We start from the raw sequence: 25341 nt of genomic DNA, 5'->3' as shown, positions 1-25341 counted from the left end.
GGGGAGCGGTTCAAAATTCCGGCTTCAAAATTCTTTTTCAATTTTCATTTTTGTTTTATAAATTAATAATTTCTAAATATCCTTCGAACTTATTTAACTTTAAAAACTTCTTCTTAACCACTTACCGCATGATTTTTTTGTTTTGCGTGAAAAAAATATATATGGTAGACAGAGTTGGGTAATCGAATCGTTAATTACATTACATGTAATTACAGGGTAATTGCATTGTAATCGAATTACTTTCCCATTACAATGGAAATGTAATTCGAAATGCAATTACAATTAAATTACCGTGTAATTTTATTGTAATTACATTATGAAATTACAAAAGTAATTGCATTGTAATTAAATATTTTGGAATTTTTAAGTAATTATATTGTAATTGAAACTCTGAATTTAATTTCTAAATTAAATTAAACATTTTATTTTAGTCAAATGAAACAAAATCATTCAATAAATTAATTAATATTAGCTGTGTTTTATTATTCCCGTGATCTAGATCAGATCATTTTATTTGTTAGCTATACAATAACAAAGCAAGATCCTGCTTTTTTTTGTAAGAGAAATGAAAACAATATGATTTGATCTGGATCACGAGAATAATAAGACACAGCAATTATCATATTACGCGAAAAGTTACAGTAAAATTACTGGTAATTTATTATTGCTTTAAGCAAAACAAACTTTTCAAAGTTTGTGTCCGATAACTTATTTCACCGCAGCGCATTTATTATGCCCGCAAATGAAGAAAATCTTTCAATGGGAGCGACGACGGTTGAAGTATTGTGTTGTACATCAGGAACAATGGCTTTGCAACTTGCTACATGCAATTTCCCACATGCAACTTGGCACATGCAACACATGGAACTTGCCACATGCAACTTGCCACATGCAACTTGCCACATGCAACTTGCCACATGCAACTTGCCACATGCAACTTGCCACATGCAACTTGCCACATGCAACTTGCCACATGCAACTTGCCACATGAAACTTGCCACATGCAACTTGCTACATGGAACTTGCAACTACATGGAACTTGCAACTTGCCACATACTATATCTCGGAATTTTGAAAAAAATGAAAAATTTTTTTTTGATGCCCAAAGGTAGCGGGGACTCCAACCTACATTTGGGTACAACTCCTATCCCTGTAGGTGCACGCGTTTTCAAACCAGGAGAACTTAAAGGTCAAACAAAAGTTAAGCCCGATTCTGAAAAAATAGGCATGATGCGGTGGTTTAAAATGGAAGATGATTTTTTAAAAATCTGACAATGTGCAAAGCGTAGGCCCATGACACAAGCTATCATTTGGCATCACTCCCAAAAATTGCTCTCAAGCGGTTAAGCTTCGCGGAGCGTTGAAAGGTTCGGGGATTTTTCGAAAAAAAATTTTACCCCAACTTTCAAACGCAATTGTCTCGGAATTTTGAACAAATACCAAAAACCGGATTATACCACTATTGGGTAGCTGAGAATATAACCTTTCATATGGCACCACCCCCATGTCTCTAGGTCAAAGCGTTCAGCTCCCAGAAGCTTTTTCGCGCCCCCAACTTCCAACGGCTATATATCGGAATTTTGAAGAAAAAAAATGAATACAAAATTTTTGATGCCCAAAGGTAGCGGGGACTCTAACCTACATTTGGGTACAACTCCCATCCCTGTAGGTGAACCCTTTACATGTGGCATGTGGCATAGTTTTTCTTTGAAATGTTGAAGGTTTAGATTTTGGTTTAATTTTGTTTTTAAAATATAATTACTTTAAAATTACAATTTTAATTACAATGCAATTACTTTTGTAATTTCATCGTTTTAATTACAATAAAATTACACGGTAATTTAATTGTAATTGCATTTCGAATTACATTTCCATTGTAATGGGAAAGTAATTCGATTACAATGCAATTACTCCACTAGTAATTGCATTGTAATTAATTAGTAATTAATTACAAATGTAATGATTACTCCCCAACTCTGATGGTAGATTATGTTAAATAAAAAGACACGTGTTTCAGGAATTTTCAAATTTTTGAGTAAAAGTCGGAAAATTTTGGGTTTTCCGGTTTGGATCATATTTGGCACATTGAGCAGAAAACGAACAAAAAAAAAAATTTAAATTAAATTAATTATACGTAAAAACTACGCGCTGCAGCTGTATGAGTCTCAATAAAATAGATTAAAAGGCCTTTTAATCTATTTTAAATTAAATTTATACCATTCCGCACGTAAACGTAAAAAAAAACGGGTATAGATAATAAGAAGAAAAGAAAATAAATGGACTCTGAACACCTCATACATCAATCAGGTCTTTCTTGTTAGTTGTGCTTATTTAAGAGGTTCGGTGTACCCTGTACAGTCTTGGCCATTTTTTTACCGGCAGATAATTAGGAACAGGGTTTCTCCCTCTTTGAAAGCTCTTAAAAACGTTCAAGCTTCGAAAATTGTGGTCAAATTCGTATTAAGTTTGAAGTATTTCCGGTTTATTTTTTTCGTATCGAAAACATTTAATTTGAAGCCAGTTAAGAACGAGAATTCTAATTCATTTTTAAAAGGTTATTAAGATTCATATAGAAAATTCAAGTCGTCTTTACTCGCTGATAAACTTACAATTTGTATTAATCTGTTTACATTTGACCGCTTTTTTTCTTACATTTACCTAACAAGATACTTTGTAAGTCATTTTTCAAATTTAAAAATGTTGTTTTGAAGACAGGAAAAATGCACTAAGTCTCATTAATGCTTTCTCTTGCTATAAACTAGTACTGATTTAATTTTTCTTGCGTTACAGGTAAAAAGCACTAAGTCAACTTAGTGCGTTGTGCCTGTATTAAAGTTGTTTTTTCTGACTTCGTGCAAAAATATACCTCAAATAATTCATAAAGTACGCCAAATATTTCTTAGTGTGGTATTTTACTAGATCGATATCATCATTCTGAACCGTTTTGCATTTTAATCTAAAAACCCTTAAAATATGACTTAGTGCGTTTTGGCAGCATACCGACGATTTGTTCCCTTGTTGCATGATGGCTCATATATGGACCAACAGGAGAGGAACATTTCTGCACGGTGGCTCATTTATGATCCATTCACTTAATGCCACTTTCAAATGACTTAAACTTGATAAATGTAAAAAAAAAATATATAAGCAATAACAATCACATTATATCCTTTATTGGCATATTTTTTTAAAAGTTCTTACTCATTGTTTTAAATTTTTTATTCAATTTTCAATTTTTCAAATATGCTCCGTCCTGCCTATCAACAGTTTGGCCACTTTAGCGGATAATTATGCTCGCCCAAATCATTATAGATGGCGTTTTATAATGATATTTAGGGGCCTTATATTACTTAATTCGAATAGTATAAACAAAACTAGATTTTTTTTTCAAACTTTAAAGTATTAATGTTTTTTATGGTTTGCTTTATATATGAGCCACTGTGCGGTAAAGGGTTAATATTTTTTACAATGAACATCAAAAGAATTGACAAAGTGAGTAAGTAATCGAAAAAGCGACGAGGAGATGATTTTACAAAATTCTGCAAAAACTTTAAAAAGGGTTTGGAAAATGTTTATCGCTTTTTAACATTTTCCAAACCATTTTTTAATTTTTTGCAGAATTTTGTAAAACAGAATTATGAAAAACAGAATTTTGAAAAGCAGGATTTTTAAAAAGGAATTTTGACCCCGGCAGAATTTTGACCCCAAAGTAAAAAAAAAATGGAAATGGGTCAAAATTCTGTTTTTCAAAATTCTGCTTTTTTTACGAAAATTCTGTTTTACAAATTTCTGCTATTTTTCTATTGTCTTTTAAAATTCTGCCAGCATATTTTTGAACAAAAAATTCTGCTAATTCTGTTTTTTTTTTTTTTTGTATAACATATGCGCTTACATCTCATTAATTCATTAATGTTATTCAAATTTACTACTTTCCTAACTCTTTATTGTGTAACTGCCGCAAATATTTTGTATAAAGCATAGACTGACTTTCTTATAATTCGCATATATAAACCTCTGAAAACTATAAGAAAATAATAAGAAAAGTACAAAATACACTTTTCTGAATATTTTTCGAAATTATTTTTTAATTTATTGATTTATCAAACAAACAATGAGCATAAAAAAAAATTGACAAGTGCGCTCTTTTAAACATTTTCCAAACCATTTTATAATTTTTTGAAGAATTTTGTGAAACAAAATAATGAAAAGCAGAGTTTTGAATGAGAAGCTGAATTTTGAATTTTTGATTTTTTTTTGTCAATTTTTTTTTAGTTGTTTATTGTTTGTTTGATAAATCAATAAATTAAAAAATGTTAAGAAAAGTTTTTCAATGTTAAATATTTCCAAAAATAATTAAAAATTAATTAGTTTATCAAATAAAAATATTTTGTAAGAAACTTCATAAAACAAAAAAAAGTGGAAGTTTTACTTTTGTACCCACGTTTTAAATTTTTAGGCCATAATTTTTGAGATAAGATGTCGAATGTTATTTATCTGAAATTCTTCTTTTTTCAAATTTCAACGACATTATACTACCAACGAGGTATTCAAAGTAAAAATGCGATACCATTAGCCTTCATAATGGTTTCCAACCGCTCCTGTTAAGGTTGAACTATAATTGAAGCGTCGCACATATGGGTATTTAGTCAATTTAGGCGGACAAAACACTAAATTTTAAACTGATTCAAACGTAAAAAATCAACATCCTACTAAAAGTAGATAACTTGCTTAGCATTTTCTTATAGTTTTAAAATTAACTATCCCTTCAGGTGACTAACAGCAGCGGTCTAGAGTTCAAAGTTTTCAGCCCAAAGATAAATTATTTTTTTTTTTTTGTAATTTAGCGACTGTGCTTAAGTACTTTTTTTTGAAGTGGATGTAGAAAAAAGTTTTTATGGAATATTGATAAGGAGATACGAAACTGTCTACTAGATGTTGTATCTAAATGTTGTACTACTTTATAAAAAAAAAGTGATATGTTGAATCTTAATATAAATTAATCGTTAAAAAAACTAAATTTCTGTGTTGTATCTGAGATAAGTTATACAATTTCACATTATTTTGTGTTAAAATTTAATGTTTTCTAAAGGTTAAACTCTTATCTAATTGAATCTGTAAAAAAAAATGTGCAACTAAGTGCAACTTCGACACATTTGCCCTTCTTAAAGATTTTAGGTTTTGAAAAATGGTTACCTTGTATTCAGCATCCATATTTTAAGTTTTTTTTTAAAGATTCAACTTCTTGAGTTACAGAACCTGAATCCTTATGATTTTTCCTAAATTTTAAGACCTTTATATTGGCGATACCATTAATAGAACTCCATTTATAAGCGCTTTAACAAACCATTGGGATCCATTCTTGACACTTTTTTGTTTGATCAAAAAGTGGTTTAGGAAGAAAAATGTTTTCATTGAAATCAACACTTAAAACACTATATTCCAGTACTAAATACAAGCTTTTATCTTGTTGATGAAAATAAACCGGAAAAATAATTTTGTCCGCGTAAAATTGGCAAATACCCCTATGTGTGTCGGACGAAACGGAGGGGAACAGCGCTCGCAACCGCACTCGACGGATGAAAACTTATCAAAAAGTCAAAGAAAACAACAACAAAAACGTAGGATTTTACATTAGCTTCCGACTGCTTCCTCCAATTATAATTCTGGCTTTACGTTGGCTTCTTGAGTAAACTGAAAATAGTTCTGTTATTTGCTTACGACCATGGGTTTTAATGCTTTTCGTTTATACTTTTAATTAATGAATAGCCCAGGTAATTTAGTCAATATGAAATTTAATGTTTTGCCCCCACACCTTGCGAAACAAACCCGGAATTTGACCTATAAATCTTAATATAGTTACTCACTCGTTTACAAATCATTTTGTAGATAATTTGAATGTTAAAACGTCAGTCCAAGTTATTTTTTTTTTTCTTAAAATGAGTAAACGAGATCAACCTCTTTTCCAATATGGGGGCTGCTCCCGACATCCGATCACCCCAACAAATTGATTCTTAGATCTTAGGTTAAGGACATGTGTACATTTTAACAAAAATTTTGTCCCGCAAAAATTTGAGAAAATATTAATTGAATGTCTTTTATTTCTCTATAATTATCATACCCATTGTTATTAAATTTTATTCGGAAGCAGTCATCAAATTTATGAAATTTATCGGCATATACCTACTTGCAGTAGCCCCCACATGAGTTGGACTCTGGCTACGCCCCTGATTTTATGACATTGAAGGTTTTATTTGAAGAAAAAATCCAACGACTCCGAGATTATCTATCGGACCGAGATTTTTAATAATAATTTAATTCAGTAGTGGAATCGGCTATTGTGATGTGATCGGTGATAGTCACAAGAACCAAATTTGTACTGCGGAAATCATATTTCTCAGAGCAAATTGGTCTTTTGTGATTATCACCGATTTGTGATCTGTGATCGGTGATAATCACAAAAGACCAATTTGATCTAAGAAATATGATTTCCGCAGTACAAATTTGGTTCTTGTGATTATCACCGATCACAAATCACAATAGATGATTCCACCCCAGGTTTTCGAAAATGGTGTGGAAGGCAGGTACTTAGTTGCTCAATAGGTTTAGGTTCAAACCCTCAGCCTTCCACACCTTAAAAGCATTTTTTCAGGGGTTCCTGTCTACAAGGCGACATGTTGACATAGCGATATGGCTACGAGGCGACAGTCCACAGTCCACAGTCCACAAGCAAATAAAAGCATAAAAGCCATGGCATCAAAACGGAGCAAATCAGCGATAATTAGGCTCTAAAGGCCGCTATTTCTACCTACCTTTCTATATTGAATTATTTCGATGTTTCAAATGCTTTTTACCGATTCCAATTTAGGTTGAAAAAAATCTTCGCGACGACTTGAGAAGCGAATTTCTAAACAGCTTCAGCACCATTTTAGTAAAACATCAGCCCTATTCTGCTATTCGGTTCACGTGAATCGAAAGATTTCATTCCTTAATCACGTCAAACAGGCTTTGAAAAATCTGAACTTTCCCAAAGCACAGCGATGTGTCTATGTCTATCTTAGAAATTCTAGAGAATAAAAATTAGTTAAGTTTAAATTTAACCTTCATTTAGAGGCTTTTTTATTTTAGACTTTCATGTGAATCGAATAGGAGAATAGGGCCGATACATCCAATTTGCAGGGTTTCGTGAACATACTCTTCAAGTCGTCGATTCGTCTGAAGCATTTTACTTTTTTAAACCGTATCAATTCCAACTTTAAATATCGATACATCAAATTAAGAAAAACAATTTTGAAACAAAAAAAAAAATCCTGAAGATCTTAGATAGACAAACTAAATCAAAAAATTTAATTTTTTTTTTTAATTCTGATCGTAAGTCAATCGATCTTTAAGAACTTTTCTTGCTGCCGTTTGAATAAATAAGTTTTATTTTTATACTGTATTGGATTCACATGCCTTTTATTTATTATGTGAAAAAAAAAATAATAATAATGAACTTGATTCGTTCTTGATACTCTCTTACATAATAATGTATTATTTTAAACACTAAACCATATTTTGTTATAAATACTTTATTTATAATTAAATTCTAATGATTCCTGTATACATGCTTTTTCATTGTGTTTTTGTTTTTTTTTTTTCTTTATATATTTTTTTTTTGTTTTCTATAAATAAAAAAATTAAATTATAAAACAAAATGTAATTTAACAAACATTGACTTTTTAAGTAAATAAAAAAAAAAACTAAATGAAACATTATCGTGTTAACAAAATATTTAAACATGTAATTTGTGGAGATAAAAAGAGGAAAATATATAAAAGTAAAATGAAATTAAAACTTCGGTATGCATTTTTATATTTTTTTTTTTTGTTATTAATTTAGACATTTTCTTAGGTTTAGAATATTTTAAATGTGATTTTATAGAGGGGATTATTTAATTTAAATGGTTTCATAAAAGAAATGTACATTTTGCCATTACAAATGGATTATGGGGTTATTTTGAATTAATGATATAATACATTTATAAATAGAATATGACCAATTGTCAAATTTGGTCGCCCATAAAATCCATAATTGTTCTGCTGGTGCGTCCTTTACGCGTGACTTTAACAACGGAGATTGAAACGGCTTTGCAATCTTATCTAATGTTAATAGCAGCAATTTCGAGTAAATCAAATAGTTCATTTATATCAACTCTACAAATGACATTTTAGTTGAGAGACACCTTGAGTTGAGAGATTATGATGCCGACTTTTCACAAGTCAATCTAAGTCGCAAAATATGTCCATGTCGCACGGCTTAAGTCGACTAGGATTCTTCTATGGGAATTGTCACTTTAGTCACCTGCTGTTTACGTTCACGCGAGTCGACTTACGACAAAAAGCTTCGCCGCATGGCAAAAATCGACTTCTGAAGAGTCGGCATGACTGCCAAGTCTTAGATGATTAGCAGATAAAACTCTGTCGAAGGGAAAAAAAATGTTCAAGCCCGAATAGACGAAATATACAATATTGAACTATTTAAGCTGTCTCAGACAGTGATAGTGGATGATGGCAGGTATGTTTGCTTTTTATTTCGGCTCGCGTAAAAATTATGAAATTTCGATACCTTAGTACTTAATTGACAATATGTTTGAAGACAAAGAGTAATGCAAATCGTTGTTAATTGAAAAATTCCATTAAAAAGTTGAACAGTTTTCCCATAAATAAGGTTTTAATATCAAAAAATTCATTATTTATCAACATTCAATTGAAATTTGACAATTTTGATTGAAACGAACACCCTGTTAACTGTTCAAACAAAAAAAGTTTAGTTTTATTTTTCTTGATCATTAGTTCTTTGCCCTTTAACAATTTTTTTTTTAAATAAGGATGAGTATTTTCCTTCGATTTTATGTTACCAATTAGTGGCTTTGGAAGAATAAACGTTTAATCTCATATAAAAAATTGATTGGAAGTTGTTAAAAAATATAAAATTCTAACAATTCAATATTGTCATCTCAACGTTATGACGTCACGATAAACAATTTGATTAGTTAATTAAGAAGTTAATTGAAACATAACTGAATTGAAGTACTGAGAATATTCAATGCTTGTGTACTTGTGACCTTCATTATAAACTAGTAAAAAAAACAAGTCTGAAAAATTTTGATCATTTGACGGGACAAAAATTTCAAATCATCAGAGTTCTATTTATTGTCTTATTTTAAACGCATCAATTGTTAATACCAAAATAAAATTTTCAATCAAAACAATCTACCATCTACAATCGTAGGGTCACATCAAAGAGCAAGTGGTCAAAAGCAAATATAATTCAACTTTTAGACACATTTCTATCTATGGAAAAAATTTGAAATTTGAAATTTGAAAAATTTAGCAAAAATTTGCAATTCATACTAATTTATCTCATTAATTTATTTCAAAATTACTGCAAAACGTTGCAGAAGATTCAACCAACTCATATCAATCCTTAATAACCACCAACTTTCAAAATGTTCTGATTCGAAATAATTGATGTATCAAAGCAATACAAATTAAATATAAATTATAGTCTTGAAATTCAATGGCTTTTTGGTAAAATTAAAAAAAAAAAAAAAATAACAAAAATACAATTACCTTGGTTTTTTTTTATTGCAAAAATACTACATTTTTTATATGTTTTCCTCTAAACTAAGTTGAATGAGAATAAAATTGAAGTAGAAAACGTCAATTAAATATATAAAAAATGTATATCTGTGTAGGTATCCTGCTCATTTATTTTGATTTTTTTTTTTATATTTATTATATACTTTTTTCCAATGTAGACTTGTTCTTTTTCAAAACTCACAACACGTAATTAAATACTGAAAATAAAATAAAACGAAATGAATGTTAAAAATAGTGGTGGATTAAAAAAAAACAAAACAAAAAATAATAATTTAAAAAAGGGAATGAAGAAAATTAAGCATAATAATGTGATGATTAAAAACAAAAGAAAAACTAAATAAAAAATCTAAGGAATGGAAAACTAAGGAAACCAAAAAAAAAAACTAAAAGAGAAAACTGAAACTTTGATAAGAAAAGAAAAAGAAAACTCTGTTTAGTATTGAGTACCCGAAACATCTTGCTCAGTATTCCCACGGTTGGAAGATCCTGATGATTTATTAGAACCGTTTGTAATGGTCACTGCAAAGAAATTCATTACAAATTTATATAGTTGTTTATAAGGATATCGCTGTTAAAAATAATTTATATAATCATTCTCAAATTTAACGCACACCTTATTTATTCTAAAGAAAAAAAATATTTAAAATATTTATCATGGTTTTTTTTTTAGATGAGGCAAGAGTAAGTCAAGGGACGGAATGAAATCTATATGGAGAAGGTTTGGGAAGAGATTTGCTAGTATGCCAATCTGGACTTAAATCGGGTCCAGAGTTTATTCAGATGCACGATACAAGAAGAAGACCTTTAAAACTGAATTCGTGGAATTGAAAGACGACTTCAAAATGTCATATGCGCTAGAGGAGACAGTACCAAGTATGGAACAAAATAATTATAACGAACTGTAAGACTGTAACTTCTTTCTTTTCATTTTTTGTCCTTGAAAAAATAAAAACTATGTTTTCAAAGCATGAATTGTTAAGTTTTCTTTTTTGATTGATAATACTATTGATTTTTAGCGTTATTTTTTTTGATACAGGGGTCTAATTACAAAAGTACAGAGCTATGAGTTACTCAAGGTACTTAATTATTTCCATTGTGGCAGATAACTCATGCGCCAACGGCACCGGAAGAAAGATAAACTGCATTATAGAGTTTGATCTCAGCTAATCATTTTTTAAAACCTTCATTAAAAATACCTTTTTTTAATTATTTAATACACAAACCTCATCGGGTGATACTAACGCCACCAGCATAAATAGCGGCTGTTTTGCAGGGTGTCTACTTCTATTTGTAATTATTCAATGATAGTATTTAACATTTACAGCACTATGTTCAATAAATAGGTTCAGTGAATATAGTTCTTGCTAACCTAGAAGCGTGGTTTCGAGCCCAATTTTAGGCGGAATTCTTAAATTTATCCCCAGTGCCACCCGTGGAAAAATATGAGATAAAAATTATATTATTTCTCAATTTAATGTCCCAACAAAAATTTCCTATTTTCTATCTTTCTATTCCTTCTAACTAATGCTCAAAAGGTCCTACAGGCATATAGTTAAAAATTGTTATTAGATTTCTGTTTGACAATCACTGAGTTTTTGTAAGAGGTGTTTTGTTCCCATTGGGCAATGCTAGCTATTAAAATCAGATCTTGATATGATAAAGAGCATAGGTATGAAGCCAAGAACGAATAATTAAAAATTAAGAATATTATCATGAAAAAACCCCTTAATGAATTAGTAACAGAAAAGAGGTTATTTATAAAAAATATGTAAGAGAAAGAAATTCGGAAACAAAACTGAGCCCTGTGGCAGACCATCATATTTTTGTGCGGGGTTTGAGATTTGAATCTCTACAATACAACTTGTCTTCATTTTCTCATTCAGGGAATTCTTGCAGTGCTTAAAAAGAAAAATCTTAAAAAATGTTTGTGCATGCATGAAATTTCATTTCAGTTATTCCGCAAAGCCAGCAAATCAAAATAGCTTTAGAAGTTTTATAAGTGTCTGAACGACTAAGGTGAAGGGGACTTATTCATGACAATGATGTCTTCTGATCAGGGCCATATACGATTATATAAAGTTACATGATGGGTGAGTTTACGAGACTTCCTTTCTTCACGCTAACGTGGCTATTTATATAAGAACCCATACAATTTTAGATATTCGTAATATCTTGGTTTACGAAATTATTATTATTCAAGATTGCGTCTTTCGAGATTTATAATTTTCATATTTTAAATAGACTTGGAGTATGACTTACTTTGGTTTGTTTGATGAATTATTGATGTAATGTCACTTTGTGAAGCTGAAATATCTTTATTCGTAAGAACATCTGAGCTACTTGACCCTTAAAAATTAAAAAGAAAAAAGAAAATAAATTACCAGACCAATACGTTCGACAAGAATGATTTATCAATACCAATACCTGACGAAATGTGCCTTTCAGTAAGTCCGTATTGAATTGGCTGATAACCATGACTTGGATTATAAGTGGCTTAAAATAAAAAAAAAAACAATATTAAATCAACAACAACAATAAAAAAAAATGAGATGTAAACATACCTGAGTATGGCATATAGATTGGAGGATTAGGCAGAGGGGCAATATCACTGGTGATGCTTTCGGAGTCACCAAGACTAACCGTGGATCGACCTATCAATTTTAAATATTATATAAATTTTATTTGAAGAACAAAATCGTATTGCCATCTTACAGTTTTGTTTTTTGCCATCACTTAATACGTAATAGCATTGTTCAGAAAATGTTAATTTATTAACAGTATGTTTTATTAGGTTATTTCGCAACATTGATGATACTATCCGTCTTGCTTCGCGTCTATCTTGTACATCTTCGACATTCTCCAAAACCCAATTAACAGCGTCAGCACCTTAAGTTTCAAAAACAAACAAAAATCACATTAAAATACTATTAAATGATTCGACAAATCAAAATTTTTTATTTTACCTATAAATGCATTTGGAATAGTTATTTTTAGCCACATTCTATCACGAATTTCTAGTCCACTATCTGGTTTTGTCATTGCTTTGACAACGTCTTCCAAGTTGTTTTGATCTAGCCGCTCTTTGATTGGCTCTGATATATCGGGTATAATACTATCATGTGACGCAAGAGCCTGTGTGTGAGCAACCCAAGCACCAGGATCAATGGGGCGGACAGGTTCGGTACGAGGGATAGTAAAGTATCCTACACAAAATAAATTTATCAACAAATGTAAGGCATTAAACGCTTTATGCAACAAGAACCTTTAGGATTTGGATCCCAGCATTTTGCCACAACCAATTTTATCGGGCCGGGCTTCTGAACAACTTCTCTCAAAACTCGCACAGCTTCATCATTTGTCATGTTTTCAAAATTTACATCATTAACCTTTGACAAAATAAAAACAAAATCATCATTTAATATAAAATACATCCAGACCATGACCACTATAATCTACCTGTAAAATCATATCACCGGGTTCAATGCGGCCATCCAAGGCAACTGCACCGCCTTTCATGATACTTCCAACATAAATTCCTATGAGTAAAACAAAACAAAAACAGAAAAACAATTTAGAAAATAACAAATAATCGAAACAATGAATTTATATCGAACGGACCTCCGTCTCCTCCTCGATTCGATTGTCCCACAATTGAAATTCCTAGAAAATTCACAGCTTCCATATTGATGGAAACCGTAATTATATTCAATGACATTGTCGAATCTGTTATTGAACTATAACTCGACGTTCGTGACATACTGGGAGCTCGTTTTTTACGCCTTTGTGGTTTCTTTCGTACTTGTAGTCGCTGTATACTGCTGCATTCTGTCATGTCACGATCTAAGGTAAGCTCACTCTCTGTGCCAAAGAGACTTGTTGAATCCAAATCGCTCGATAGCACTGATGCAGATTGATAGGTTAATGGAGGCATTAATTGGTTGGGCACTCCTACATTAACACCACCCCCGCCCATGCCACCAACTCCCATTAGACCTCCAACCATGCCACCTGCACCTGTATTTTGCATATTTCCCACACCAACATTAACACCGCCAATCATTCCTCCACCACAACCACTTAAATTTTTTTGATTTCGTGGATTATTGCATGTGCGACTGTCGATTTCGCTTGTTGGTACCTCCGAACAATTGTCTGATTGATTGGAACCATCAGCAGAAACCAGCTAGATTATAAAAGTAGAGTAAGAGAGTTATATTAATTTTTAATATTATGTTTGTAAAAATAGATTTTAAAACTGCAAGAGAAATCGATTAGCTTAATTTTAATTTTTAAGTGATTGAATACTAAATAAAAGAAAAAACGGCTCGGCTGAGTGAAGGATGAACCTAACCTAACAGCTGATGGGAGACATCACGTACAGATGACTCATGATTTTTGTCTTCAAGCTTTGAGGAGATAGTCAAATATCCAATTCAAAGAGAAGAATGAAGCCTGCTTTGATAATTACAATTCAAAAACGAATCTATGTGGACGGTGGAATATAATGTGGAAGCAAATTTAAAGCATGTTATTGTCAGCTTGTTATTTCTTTTTAGTTTAATTGAAAAAGAAAAATCCAGAGGATAACTAGGTATGACGTGGGTAGAAAACGACAAATGGTAAAGAGTTTGCTTTTTGAAGAGAAGTTTCTTAACAATCTTGGCGACACACAAAAGAAACATGAGTCGAAAACTATGTGTTAAAAAATTTAATTCGATTTAGATTAGAGTTGTAAAGTGCTGAGTGTATGAAAATTTTGTATTTAAAATCAGGTGTTTCAAAGGATTTTTTTTTGAAGGGTAGATTTTTTGGGTCCCATGTCTGTCGGCCTGTATAGGATCTCCAACCTAAAAGGATGGACGGATTGACATCAGCGACGGATGATGCAGCGGTTTTTGAAGACTCAATGGTTTTGTACAAAAAAAAATCAAAATTCTATTTTCTTATGAAAATTTTGGGGGTGGGTCAAAATTGTGACTTCAAAATTCTGCTTTTTAAACGATTTTTTTTAAATTCAAAATTAATTATTAAAAATATTGACAAAGTAAGTAAGAAAGCTAATTTTTGCGAGAAGATGATTTCTAAAAAATCTGCAAAAAATTAAAAAAATGTTTGGAAAATGTGCTTTTAAACATTTTCCAACCCATTTTTTTTTTGCAGAATTTTGAAAAAAAAATATTTGAAACCCACCCCAAATTATTACTTGCGATATAGGTACTATATATCAAGTTATGCATGTACAAAAAAAAAAGTTGAGATAACATTTTTCCATGACATTACGATGGTAGACAATGCCAAAAAAGTGGGTCCAGGAAGTCCGTCTGTCTGTCTGTCAGTCTGTCAGTCTGTCAGTCTGTCAGTCTGTCAGTCTGTCAGTCTGTCAGTCTGTCAGTCTGTCAGTCTGTCAGTCTGTCAGTCTGTCAGTCTGTCTGTCAGTCTGTCTGTCTGTCTGTATAAGGAGCTACAGCCTAAACGGATGGACCGATTAATGTCAAACTTGGTATGTAGCGTTATTCTGTGACTCTCCAGAGGGGTTTTTGGAATTAATTTTTTTGGACCAAAAATAACGGTACTTGTCATATACCGATTTTAGTAAAATTGAAATATCTCGAAAACGGCTCTAACGATTTTGTTTAAAAAATTCAAATGTTAGTTTTAAGCTAAGTTCTATCTTTCAATGAAAAAAATTTTTTTTGAAAATCATTATTAACGGTACCTGCCATAGAACCGTTTTTTTCAAATCCGATTATCTCCGAAACTGCTTATTCGATTTCAACGAAACTTTTTGTGGAGAAGCATTTATATAATTTAAATATAAGCCAAAAATAAAATTTTGAAAAAATAATTTTTGGATTTTTAAAAAAATTTTGAAAATTTTTTTTTGAAAAATCAAATTTTCGAAAACGGAACATTGAACTTTTTTGAAATTTTATGTTTAGATGTTGATTAGTGATTTCTACCAAATGGCATACCAATTTTATTTTAAAACTTTTTTTCCAAAAAAAATAACGATTTTGAAAATTTTTTTTCTAAAAATGCATGTTAATATATCAATCAAAACTGCATACTTGTTTTGGAGGGCAATTTAATTTCAGATTTTATTTTATTTTTTAAAAAAACGAATTCTGTTTTTTTTCCAAATTTCTATATAAAAAGTCTTAAAAATTTAAGCAACTTTAACTCTAAGAGCAAGTTCGTGCGACCCAGTCGTGCATTTTATTTTTATTTAAATCGCTTTTAACGGTAGATGCGAAAGGAAAGGTTTTTTTTCAATTTTAATTTCTCGCAAACAGCTAGTTCAATTCCAACGAATTTCTTACAATTTTGACTATTTGGCCTTACATTAGCTTCAATATTTTAGTTGAAATAACTATTGTATGATCAAATAGTCAAAATTATAAGAAATTCGACGAATATCATAAAAATAAATATGCACACGTTCTGCATTGTTTTTTTTTTTTTTTGCAATAACTTTTTTTAATGGAAAAAAAATGTAAAACAAACAATTTTTAAATCTTGAACTGATGTGACTGGCGACATCTATCGACGCACATAGCGGTATTTACCTTCAAAAACCGCTCATGAGAATTTTTTTCGCTTAATGAAGTTGTACTTGACTAAAACCACTGATTATCAGTAATAAAGCTTTTTTCTAATGAATTTAGGTATAAATAAAGTATTTTGGATTTTTAGGATATTTTGGATATCTACACTAAAAAAAAAAGAAGTGAATTCTGATATTTTTCAATATCAATAAATATTTTATAGTTAAAATGTCACGTTTATATTTGTTTAATTGATAATAACATATCAATTCGTCAAAAAAATGTCAATAATTTTCACAAAACTAGGTTCACATAAAAGACGATAAAAGCTAGACGGGCACTAACGGGCAGAAATTTTTTTTTTTTTGTTTTTGCTTTTTGACATCTTCCTCTTTAATATGATACCCAAAATATTACCGAATAACACCGAACAAAAGGTCTATTAAAAAAAACAGAAAAATAAAAAAAACAAACATTTAAAATAAATTCAAAAATAAAATTAGCTCTCAGCCATCTGTGCAATATCCAACTACATGTTTATTAGATTTCATTTAAAGGAAACCCAGTTCACCAAAGCCTTTATTGACCTCGAGCAAACATATATCAACAACAAAGTAGGTACCTACTGAATATTTTGATGTTAAACTTAAATCAACACAAACGTTTCATAAGTTGATATAAATATAAACCACGCGAAATAACCATCAAGATTGACAGATTTAAACGAATTGTCTTCATTGTCTACATTGTCGACTTCATTGTTTACATTGTCGACATTGTCTACATTTTTGACACAATTGTCTACGTAGAAATGTAGACAATCAAAGTCGACGCGTAGAGGAACAACACGTACAGTGTACAGCCGAAGTTGGGTTCCAGATAGAATTTATGGGCATTCCTAGCGAGTCGGGTATTGCGGTTAAAATTCTTAAGGGGAGGAATGCAACTAGCAACTTCACTAGTGCACTGATTATAAGAAAAGCGACAAAAGAGTGAAAGGCACGACAATGTTCAAGAGAATCTATTGATTCAGTAATTGCACCATTACCAATCAGTTTTAATGCTCTGTGTTGTACCCTATCAGGAAATGTAGAGTACTCAAGTGAGTGGGTAAAAAGAGTAAATAGTGGGTAAGAGAAATGATTTGCAGGTACACCGTCAGGGCCAGAACTTGTACTGTCGTCAAGTTTTAATATTTATTAACGAATTGTTATTTATAACAATTCGTTAAGTTTCGGTTAAGGTTTGAGATTTATTTTTAAAAATCAAAAATAAAGGTTATCGGTTGCGATTTATTTTTTATTTTTTAAATATGTCTCAATGGTTGAGATTTTTACAAAAAAAATAAATGGAAAAGGTCAACCTTTAACCGTTTTCGCTGAAAATAAATCAAAAATGGTCAATTCAAAGGAAAATGTCGAATGTCAAGAATGTCTTTATATTGCAAAAATAAATATGAAAAGGATGTTTTTTCTAAGTTTATGTATTAAATAATGTATGAACTAAATAGACTCTCAAAGTTCTTTAGACCCAAGATAATATCTCTTTTCGTTTAAAGTAAAATCTAAAGACGAAAATGGGTTTTCCACTGTGATTTGAGTCGCTGGGACGACAAGCACAACCAATGCAATTTCGAATATTTCAGGGGACGGATGTTCTAATATCTAGGTCAAAGCGTTCAGCTTCAAACGGCTATATCTCGAAATTTTGAAAAAAATGAAAAAAATGTTTTTGATGCCAAAAGGTAGCGGGGACTCTAACCTACATTTGGGTACAACTCCCATCCCTGTAGGTGCACGCGTTCTCAAGCCGGGAGAACTTAAAGGACACAAAAAAGTTGTGCCCGATTCTGAAAAAATAGGCATGATGTGGCGGTTTAACATGGAAGATGATTTTTTAAAAATCTGACAATGTGCAAAGCGTAGGCCCATGACACAAGCTATCATTTGGCATCACTCCCAAAAATTGCTCTCAAGCGGTTTAGCGTTCAAAGATTCCAACTTTCAAACGCGATTTTCTCGGAATTTTGAAAAAAAATCCAAAAACCGGATTATACCACTATCGGGTAGCTGAGAATATAAGCTTTCATATGGCACCACTCCCATGTCTCTTGGAATTGATACATTTGCAGATGAGATTTATTTTTTTCTCTCACCGATAAATCTCACTGGTTGACCGAAACATAAAAAAATACAAAATAAAGGTTTCTCTCAGACCTTGACCGAAATTTTTCATTTTTAAAAATAAAGGTTATTTTATGACCTTTATTGAAAATGACAACAAATAAGAGTTATTAAGGAACCTTTCAAAAGGTTGAGATTTATTTCTGATCTCTGCTCACACTATAATATGTCAGCATTTTTAAATAGCTGTATAGTATACACTGTACCTGTTCAAAACTCCGGATTTTGTCCAGTGTTAGATATTTTATTTTGTAAAGCTCTTCCTGCTTACACTAATGGCCAGTGTTTGTACCACATATGTATTTAAGGAAATGGATTGGATAAACTGTTTTGCTTTTTGTAGCAATGGTGGCAAAGCTTTGACTGGCAACAAAAAGGACTAATTACAAAATTTAAACTCAAAATGCTTAACTCTTCATAAACACACTGCTTTCTTTATCGACAAAATCTTGTTTCGAAGATACTGCCTGCAGAATTAAATGATAAACATGTGATCAGAGAAATGAGCTTTATAAAAGGCAAGGCCTTGCAAAGTCCACTGTTTTGTCCACAATAATCTTTTTTACCACACAGTTGGCTGTCAAAGGGAAAAGTATTGACATAAGTTTTTAAATTACGAGCTGAATTACACTGGTCAACAAAATTGAACACTTTTTATTTGCCACAAGAACCAAGATACACTTTTCTATAGGTTTTTGATGTGCTGAACTCGATTTTTTTTTAAATTGATTGGCCTACGTTTTTGAAATATTACAGTTATAAAATGCTAAAAAACGTCATTTTGGCTGTTTTCGAGGTTCTGTTTTTATGTGAGGCAATTTATTATAAACAAATTTGTAACAGTGATTTTAAAAACAGATATTCTTCTTTCAAAAACTCTTTTATTGCTCGAGATATCTTGTTTTAGTTAATAAGCCAAAGAAAAACTAAACTTAATCTAAAGTTTAAGTCACTGGTCACAGAATTTTTGCCACAAGGACCAAAATATACTTTTGTAAAGGTTTTTGGGTTGCTGAACTCGGCATTTGGCATTTTCGGAAAACTTCGGTTATGGTCCGTGTCTGTCTCTACAAGCAATCAAATTTGATTCTTTACCCTTCTTAAAGAAAACTCATCGTAAGAATCAATATTTGTTAGCTACCATATTCCTCTCATAATACAGAGTTTATTAAATTTGGAGATGAAACAATTGAGTTAATTTCAAGACTCTGAATGATAAAACGGAACTAATATGGAATTTAAATCCTTTTTTGAATAATTCGTTTGAACTTGCTGATCTACCGTCTGTAAAACTGAAAGAAAACCTTATAGATTAAGTTGCAGGTGGCATGCTAAGAATGAATAGTATTCTGAGCTGGCAAACGCAGCTTTGCGGTTGTTATATATATTTTGTATCAATATTTCGTATCAATATTTCGTGGGCACAACGCCAAAACCACGAATCTGCAAAATTGTAGTTTTGAGAAAAATGGCTTCAAAGTTTTGGAAAGACATGCAATCTTATGGAAACTCGAGTAACGAAAATTGATATTTTAGGCTTCTAGGCAACAGATGGAGGATAGGGGTCGACGCGACGCAGTGAATAGGGGGACCGATAACAAGTAAATGACGCTTTAAAGTGAAAATGTCAAAAAATGCAGATTAGCGGTTTTGGCTTTGTGCCGACGATTTGGCCTGCTGCCGCGATCCCCTTGAAAACTCTCTCTCAATTTAAAAAAAAATTAGCTCTCTACGACCCACGGGAGCCAAGTTATTATAATTTTAAGAAAGCATTAATCCATAAGAAAATCTAAAAAAAATTTCCCTTTTTTATAAGTCGAATAGTTCTCAGTGAGAGGGGTTGTTTTCATTGTTTTTTGTTATAAGAGGATTTGTCTCATGTTTTTCAATGGTCATTTGGAACTTTAAAAAAAAATTAATTTTTCGGCTCGTAGAGAGCTAATTTTTTTTTAAATAAGGCAAGAGTTTGATAAACAAAAACAAACGATTTCGACTTAATATTATTTACTTTTTATTTGTTTAAACAAAAAGAATGTGCACCAAATCGATAGAAAATTTGGTAACGAACAATTAATTACTTTATTTTTCGTCGGAGGACATTCTGAAGTCGAGTTATTCCCAAAAAATGATATTTTTGGGTGGTTTTCCACCGGTTTTTCGTACATTAATTTATTAATTGCTCGGCTATCTTTGGTGATAAAGAGTTGATTTTTTCTTTAAAATGCAGGAAATTAAATAGGTTAGAAAAATGTTAACCATAATATAAGCTTTTTTCGAAATAAAAACGAAAATGTGTTTTTTTAACAACTAGAATTGGACTTAAACTGGCTGCCATTTTGTAGTAACTCACTTTATTACAATGAAATGACATACAACGATAGAAAATATTATAAGGATGTATGTTTATTTTTTGGTCTACGACAAACTGGAGCAAAGATATAAGCTTGGAAGTAAAATATCCCAAAAAATGCATTTTTGTGAATAACTCCGCTAAAAAGAATGATCAGGTGGTGAGAAATTGGGTTTAAGCCTTTTAAATATACCCCTATCGATCCATGAAATAAAAACTGACAGTGCCTCTGTGCGCAAGGTCAAATGACACTTTGACTGGACTACTTGTCGACATTAAGAACAAGACGATTTTTATTGCACTATTTCCTAAATAAAATTAAGTCTTCTTGTAACAGTAAACAATCAGAAGTACATTTAATACTTTTGAAAAGCATAATGTCATCAGCATGAAAAACGACAGCCGAATTTGTAATGATCGAAACCAAGTCATTAAATAAATAAAATTGGACCTAAATGGCTGCCCTGAGGGACGCCTGAATTGATAATAAATTGGTTCAAACATATATTACGAAATACTACAATATAAAGCTTGTTTTTTTTTAGATACGAGGATATCCCATTAAAATAAAAAATTATTATTAAATCCAAGATTACTTAGTTTTAGAGTCAGTAATTGAAAAATTCATTAATTTCTAAATGTGCATATTGAAGAGACATCAGAGAGGGTCAGACGAGAGAGTTTCCTCAAAGGACTTCTTTAAAAAAAAAAACTCTGCAAACATTTAGGATCTTGGACTTGTTGCAACTTTTTTTAATATTCTTAACAACATTAAAACAAACAACTAAATCGATATATTTATATAGTATATAATAAGGACTTTTTTTTTGGTACTTACCCACGATACAACCCGTCCATTGAAGCAAGGAAGTGTTGTTGAATCATCTGCAATCTCTTCTTTCACAACTCTACAAATCAATCAAAATAACAAAAAAAAAAAACAACAAATGAAATAAAAACCTGACACACATTTTTTTTTTTAAGGGAAGCGATAAGGGAACGATATTGAAGCTTCACAGCTTCTTGGAAATCTTCAAGATCAACTCACCCGAAATCGGCGTCCATTGACTTAAAAAAATACTTATAGTTATTGCTTTGTTTATTCAGTACCATTTTGAAATCTTTTAACGTGACCTGCGACGATGGCAGAGCTATTTTAACAAGATACGGTGTTGTCTCGTCATCTATATGATATATTACTTTGGTTTCTTGGCAATTTTTGTCATCCATGATTTGTGTTTTTTGTGTCCTGACAGTATTTCTTTTTATTTTTTACGTTTTGAAACAGGATTTTATTTCGTTTTTTGTATGTTTTTTTTTTTTTTTTGTCTTATTGATTTGTCGCTCTAATAGAACTATATTTTGTAGCTGTATTAAGGAGCCCCTCAGAGGGGTTGACTATTGAGTCGGCAACATCTGTAACACAAACAACAACAACACACATGAACTATAAAAAAATGTTTTCCTTGTTTTTTTGGACAACAAAATTATTTTTTATTATTGTTCTCGTGTAAATTCAATTCGAATTCGATTTGATTCTTTTAAACTTAATTTTTTTATTCTTATTCTGTTCCACTCTACTCTTCCTCTACATTTTAACCCTTCCCACTTCCATTTCCACTGGGAAGCATCTCAATTTTATAGAAATAGTCAAGTTTTGTTTTATTAAATATATCTTTTTCTGTAAACATTGCGGAATTATTGTAAATTTCTTTCTTTTTTTTTTTTTATTTTAATTCATTAATCATTTCATTAAACTATATAAAAAAAAAAAATTGAAGAAGAAGAAAAAATAGAATATTATAATAATTCTAGACTGTAGACAGTGCGAACAGAAGAAAAAACAGAGAATACAGAGAGACACACACAGACCAGAACCAGACGATGAGAGATGATTCTATATTGCAGCCATTTAATTAAGAATTCTCCTACTCTGCTGATTGTTCTGTTGCGTCTCTCTGACTCTGTCGCGCTATCATCAGCCGAGTGGACAATCATCATAGGTTTTGCCTTCTCTCAGCAGAAGATTGCACTCTGATATTGAGATTGACATTTTATGTGTGAGGAGAATCAACTTCTTGCCTACACACAAAATACAAATACTTTTGGTTTGAATTAACAAAAAAAAAAAAAAAAAAAGAGAAAAGACAAAAAAATGAATAATAATTGAATGCACATCACGCCCGCAACCGCAAAACATTTAAATTCATTTGAAATTTTTGTGTAAAATTTCTTTTAAACATTTTATATGCATTTAATAAAAATATTTAGAAAGAAGAAGAAAACAACCATATTAACTATGTATAACAAAAAAAAAATTAAATTAACTGTTTATCACAATTCGACAAGAGAACAAGAAGAGTAGAGAAGGCGTGTGGAGGAGGAACAGAAGCAGCATATTTTTATAAGCATTAAAATACTCTTCATTAAAAAATAGGAAAACAAAAGCAAAGTTTTCTTTCTTTTTTTTTCTCGTTTTTTTTTTTTGTGGGGCACCGAAAGTTTTTGTTTTTTGTTCTATTAATCACTTTGTTGAATAAAAACAATTTAATAATTAATTAATATATGGGGATAGATTGATTTAATTTATATTAAAAAAAAAAGAATAATCGACAATATCAAGTTTGTAGCGTTTGATGTTGGGTGGATGCGTTTTATTTTTTTTCTCTTTCTTTTTTTTCTTATTTTTTTTTTGTAAGCTAGAGCAGACGGGAGAAACCAACCAAAACCAACAGAGAAACGAGAAACGACAGAAACAAAAGCAAAAAGAAAAGAAAATTATAAGCATTTACATGGAAGATTGAAGAGTGATTGAATTAGATTAATTTAATAACGTTGCATGTAGGGTTATAGAGTCGAGTTGAAATGGTAGATAAAATGCGCAGAAATAGGCTGTTTTCACGGTGTTTTTCTAGGTTGTTCATAACAGATTCGAACTCTCAAAAAATTGTATTTGTTTTTTTACCTCTGAACATTCAGAACTTCAAATTTGTATTTATTTTTTAGTTCTGAACGTGTTTTGAGCTTGTTCAGAGAGCGATCGATGGGCTCAGAATAAAATAACTGAGCAGAGCAGACAATAAATAGACAAATAATGTTCAGAGCGATCAGAACAAGCTTTGCTCAGAGGCTGTTCAGAGCGTTCTCAGAAATCAGAATGTTAAGAACTAAACAAGAAAAACGCCTACTAGATAACAAATGAGATAATTTCGCAAATTTATATCAATTCGAATCATGGTATAAGCCTGGTATGCTGTTCGCGCTAAATTTTAGCCGAGATAAAATTCCCATACAAGTTATCGATAATTTGTATGGGATCCATTTTAGCTGAGATAAAATATTTCGATAATTTGTATGGAAGCTAAAATTTAGCGCGAGCTGCGTACAAGGTTATAGGAAGAGAAGGTAATATCATAAGAGTCGCCATTTTACAAAATAGAGTAATTAGTTTTTGACATTTAATTTGGTTAAAGCCTTAACTACATTGGCTCAAAAAGTGAAAAAGTACAAAAGTGAAAATTTTCAAACGCATTTTTGTATTGTTTTTCGGGCTGGGAAATAAAAACAAATGATGCAGAAAACTTATTTTTTCGTCCAAAAAACATTTTGTTTACTCTTTTTTACAAAAAAATTGCGCTTGCGAGAAAAAAAAAATATTTTTACTTTTGTACTTTTTCAAAAAGTGGTGAATGTAGTTAATACTACGTTTCCACCTACCCTAAATCCGAGATTTAGCACAAATCTCGAGTTTGATTCTAAAGCCTGGTACGCTGCTCGCGCTAAATTTTAGCCGAGATAATATTCCCATACAAGTTATCGATAGTTTGTATGGGATCCATTTTAGCTCAGATACAATTTTTCGATAATTTGTATGGGAGCTAAAATTTAGCGCGAGCAGCGTACCAGGCTTAAATCTCGGATTGAAAGTAGATGAAAATCTTAGATTTAAGGTAGCTGAAAACGAATCTGAGATTTAGCGAAGTAGATTTAAAATAAATCTCGAGATTTAAGCCTTAACTACATTGGCTCAAAAAGTGAAAAAGTACAAAAGTGAAAATTTTCAAACACATTTTTGTATAGTTTTTTGTGATGAAAAACTAAAACAAATGATGCAGAAAGCTTATTTTTTGGTCTAAAAAACAATTTGTATACTCTTTATCACAAAACAATTGCGATATCCAGAAAAAAAATCTTTTCACTTTTGTACTTTTTCAAAAAGTGGTGTATGTAGTTAAGCCTTTATTCTAAATCTACTTAGCTAAATCTCGGATTTAGGGTAGGTGGAAACGTAGTATAAGCCTTAAATCAAAAGCAACAACAATTTCCATGACAACACTTTCAATGAGTCAGCTGTCTAAAGCCTGGTACGCTGCTCGCGCTAAATTTTAGCTCCCATACAAATTATCGAAAATTTTTAGCCGAGATAAAATGGATCCCATACAAGTTATCGATAACTTGTATGGGAATTTTATCTCAGCTAAATTTTAGCGCGAGCAGCGTACCAGGCTTAAAACATAATAAGCTATCGTTTTTTTTTTTTCATCTGACAGTTCTCGTTACAAACTTTCTTCGCTTGATCATACGCCTTCTTTTCTTATCCCATGGATTTCGTGCGCTGTTTT

General features: G+C 31.1%; 1 protein-coding gene across 6 annotated transcripts; it reads right to left on the bottom strand.

Moving 5' to 3' along the window:
• Positions 1 to 9354: 9354 nt before the first annotated feature.
• LOC129920684 (segment polarity protein dishevelled) lies at positions 9355 to 23276 on the bottom strand. 6 transcript variants are annotated; one of them, XM_056002164.1, is made up of 13 exons: positions 23140 to 23276; positions 21768 to 22135; positions 21558 to 21627; positions 13260 to 13824; positions 13098 to 13177; positions 12904 to 13027; positions 12605 to 12844; positions 12354 to 12527; positions 12203 to 12292; positions 12060 to 12134; positions 11901 to 11987; positions 10089 to 10160; positions 9355 to 9838 (listed from the first exon to the last, which is right to left on the bottom strand). In XM_056002164.1, the coding sequence occupies exons 2-13, from the start codon at positions 21947 to 21949 to the stop codon at positions 9819 to 9821; spliced, it is 1779 nt and encodes a 592-aa protein (XP_055858139.1). In that variant the 5' UTR covers positions 21950 to 22135; positions 23140 to 23276; the 3' UTR covers positions 9355 to 9818. The 6 variants fall into 6 exon arrangements, with proteins under 6 accessions (XP_055858139.1, XP_055858140.1, XP_055858138.1 ...); XM_056002165.1 differs by lacking the exon at positions 23140 to 23276 and adding an exon at positions 22312 to 22472; XM_056002163.1 differs by lacking the exon at positions 23140 to 23276 and having other exon boundaries at positions 21768 to 22472.
• Between the last annotated feature and the right edge of the window lie 2065 nt (positions 23277 to 25341).

The sequence above is a fragment of the Episyrphus balteatus genome, chromosome X (genome assembly GCF_945859705.1).
Source record: "Episyrphus balteatus chromosome X, idEpiBalt1.1, whole genome shotgun sequence".
Lineage (NCBI taxonomy): Eukaryota > Metazoa > Arthropoda > Insecta > Diptera > Syrphidae > Episyrphus > Episyrphus balteatus.
Note: the sequence above shows the minus strand (reverse complement) of the source record. Positions and strands in the feature narration are given on the sequence as shown.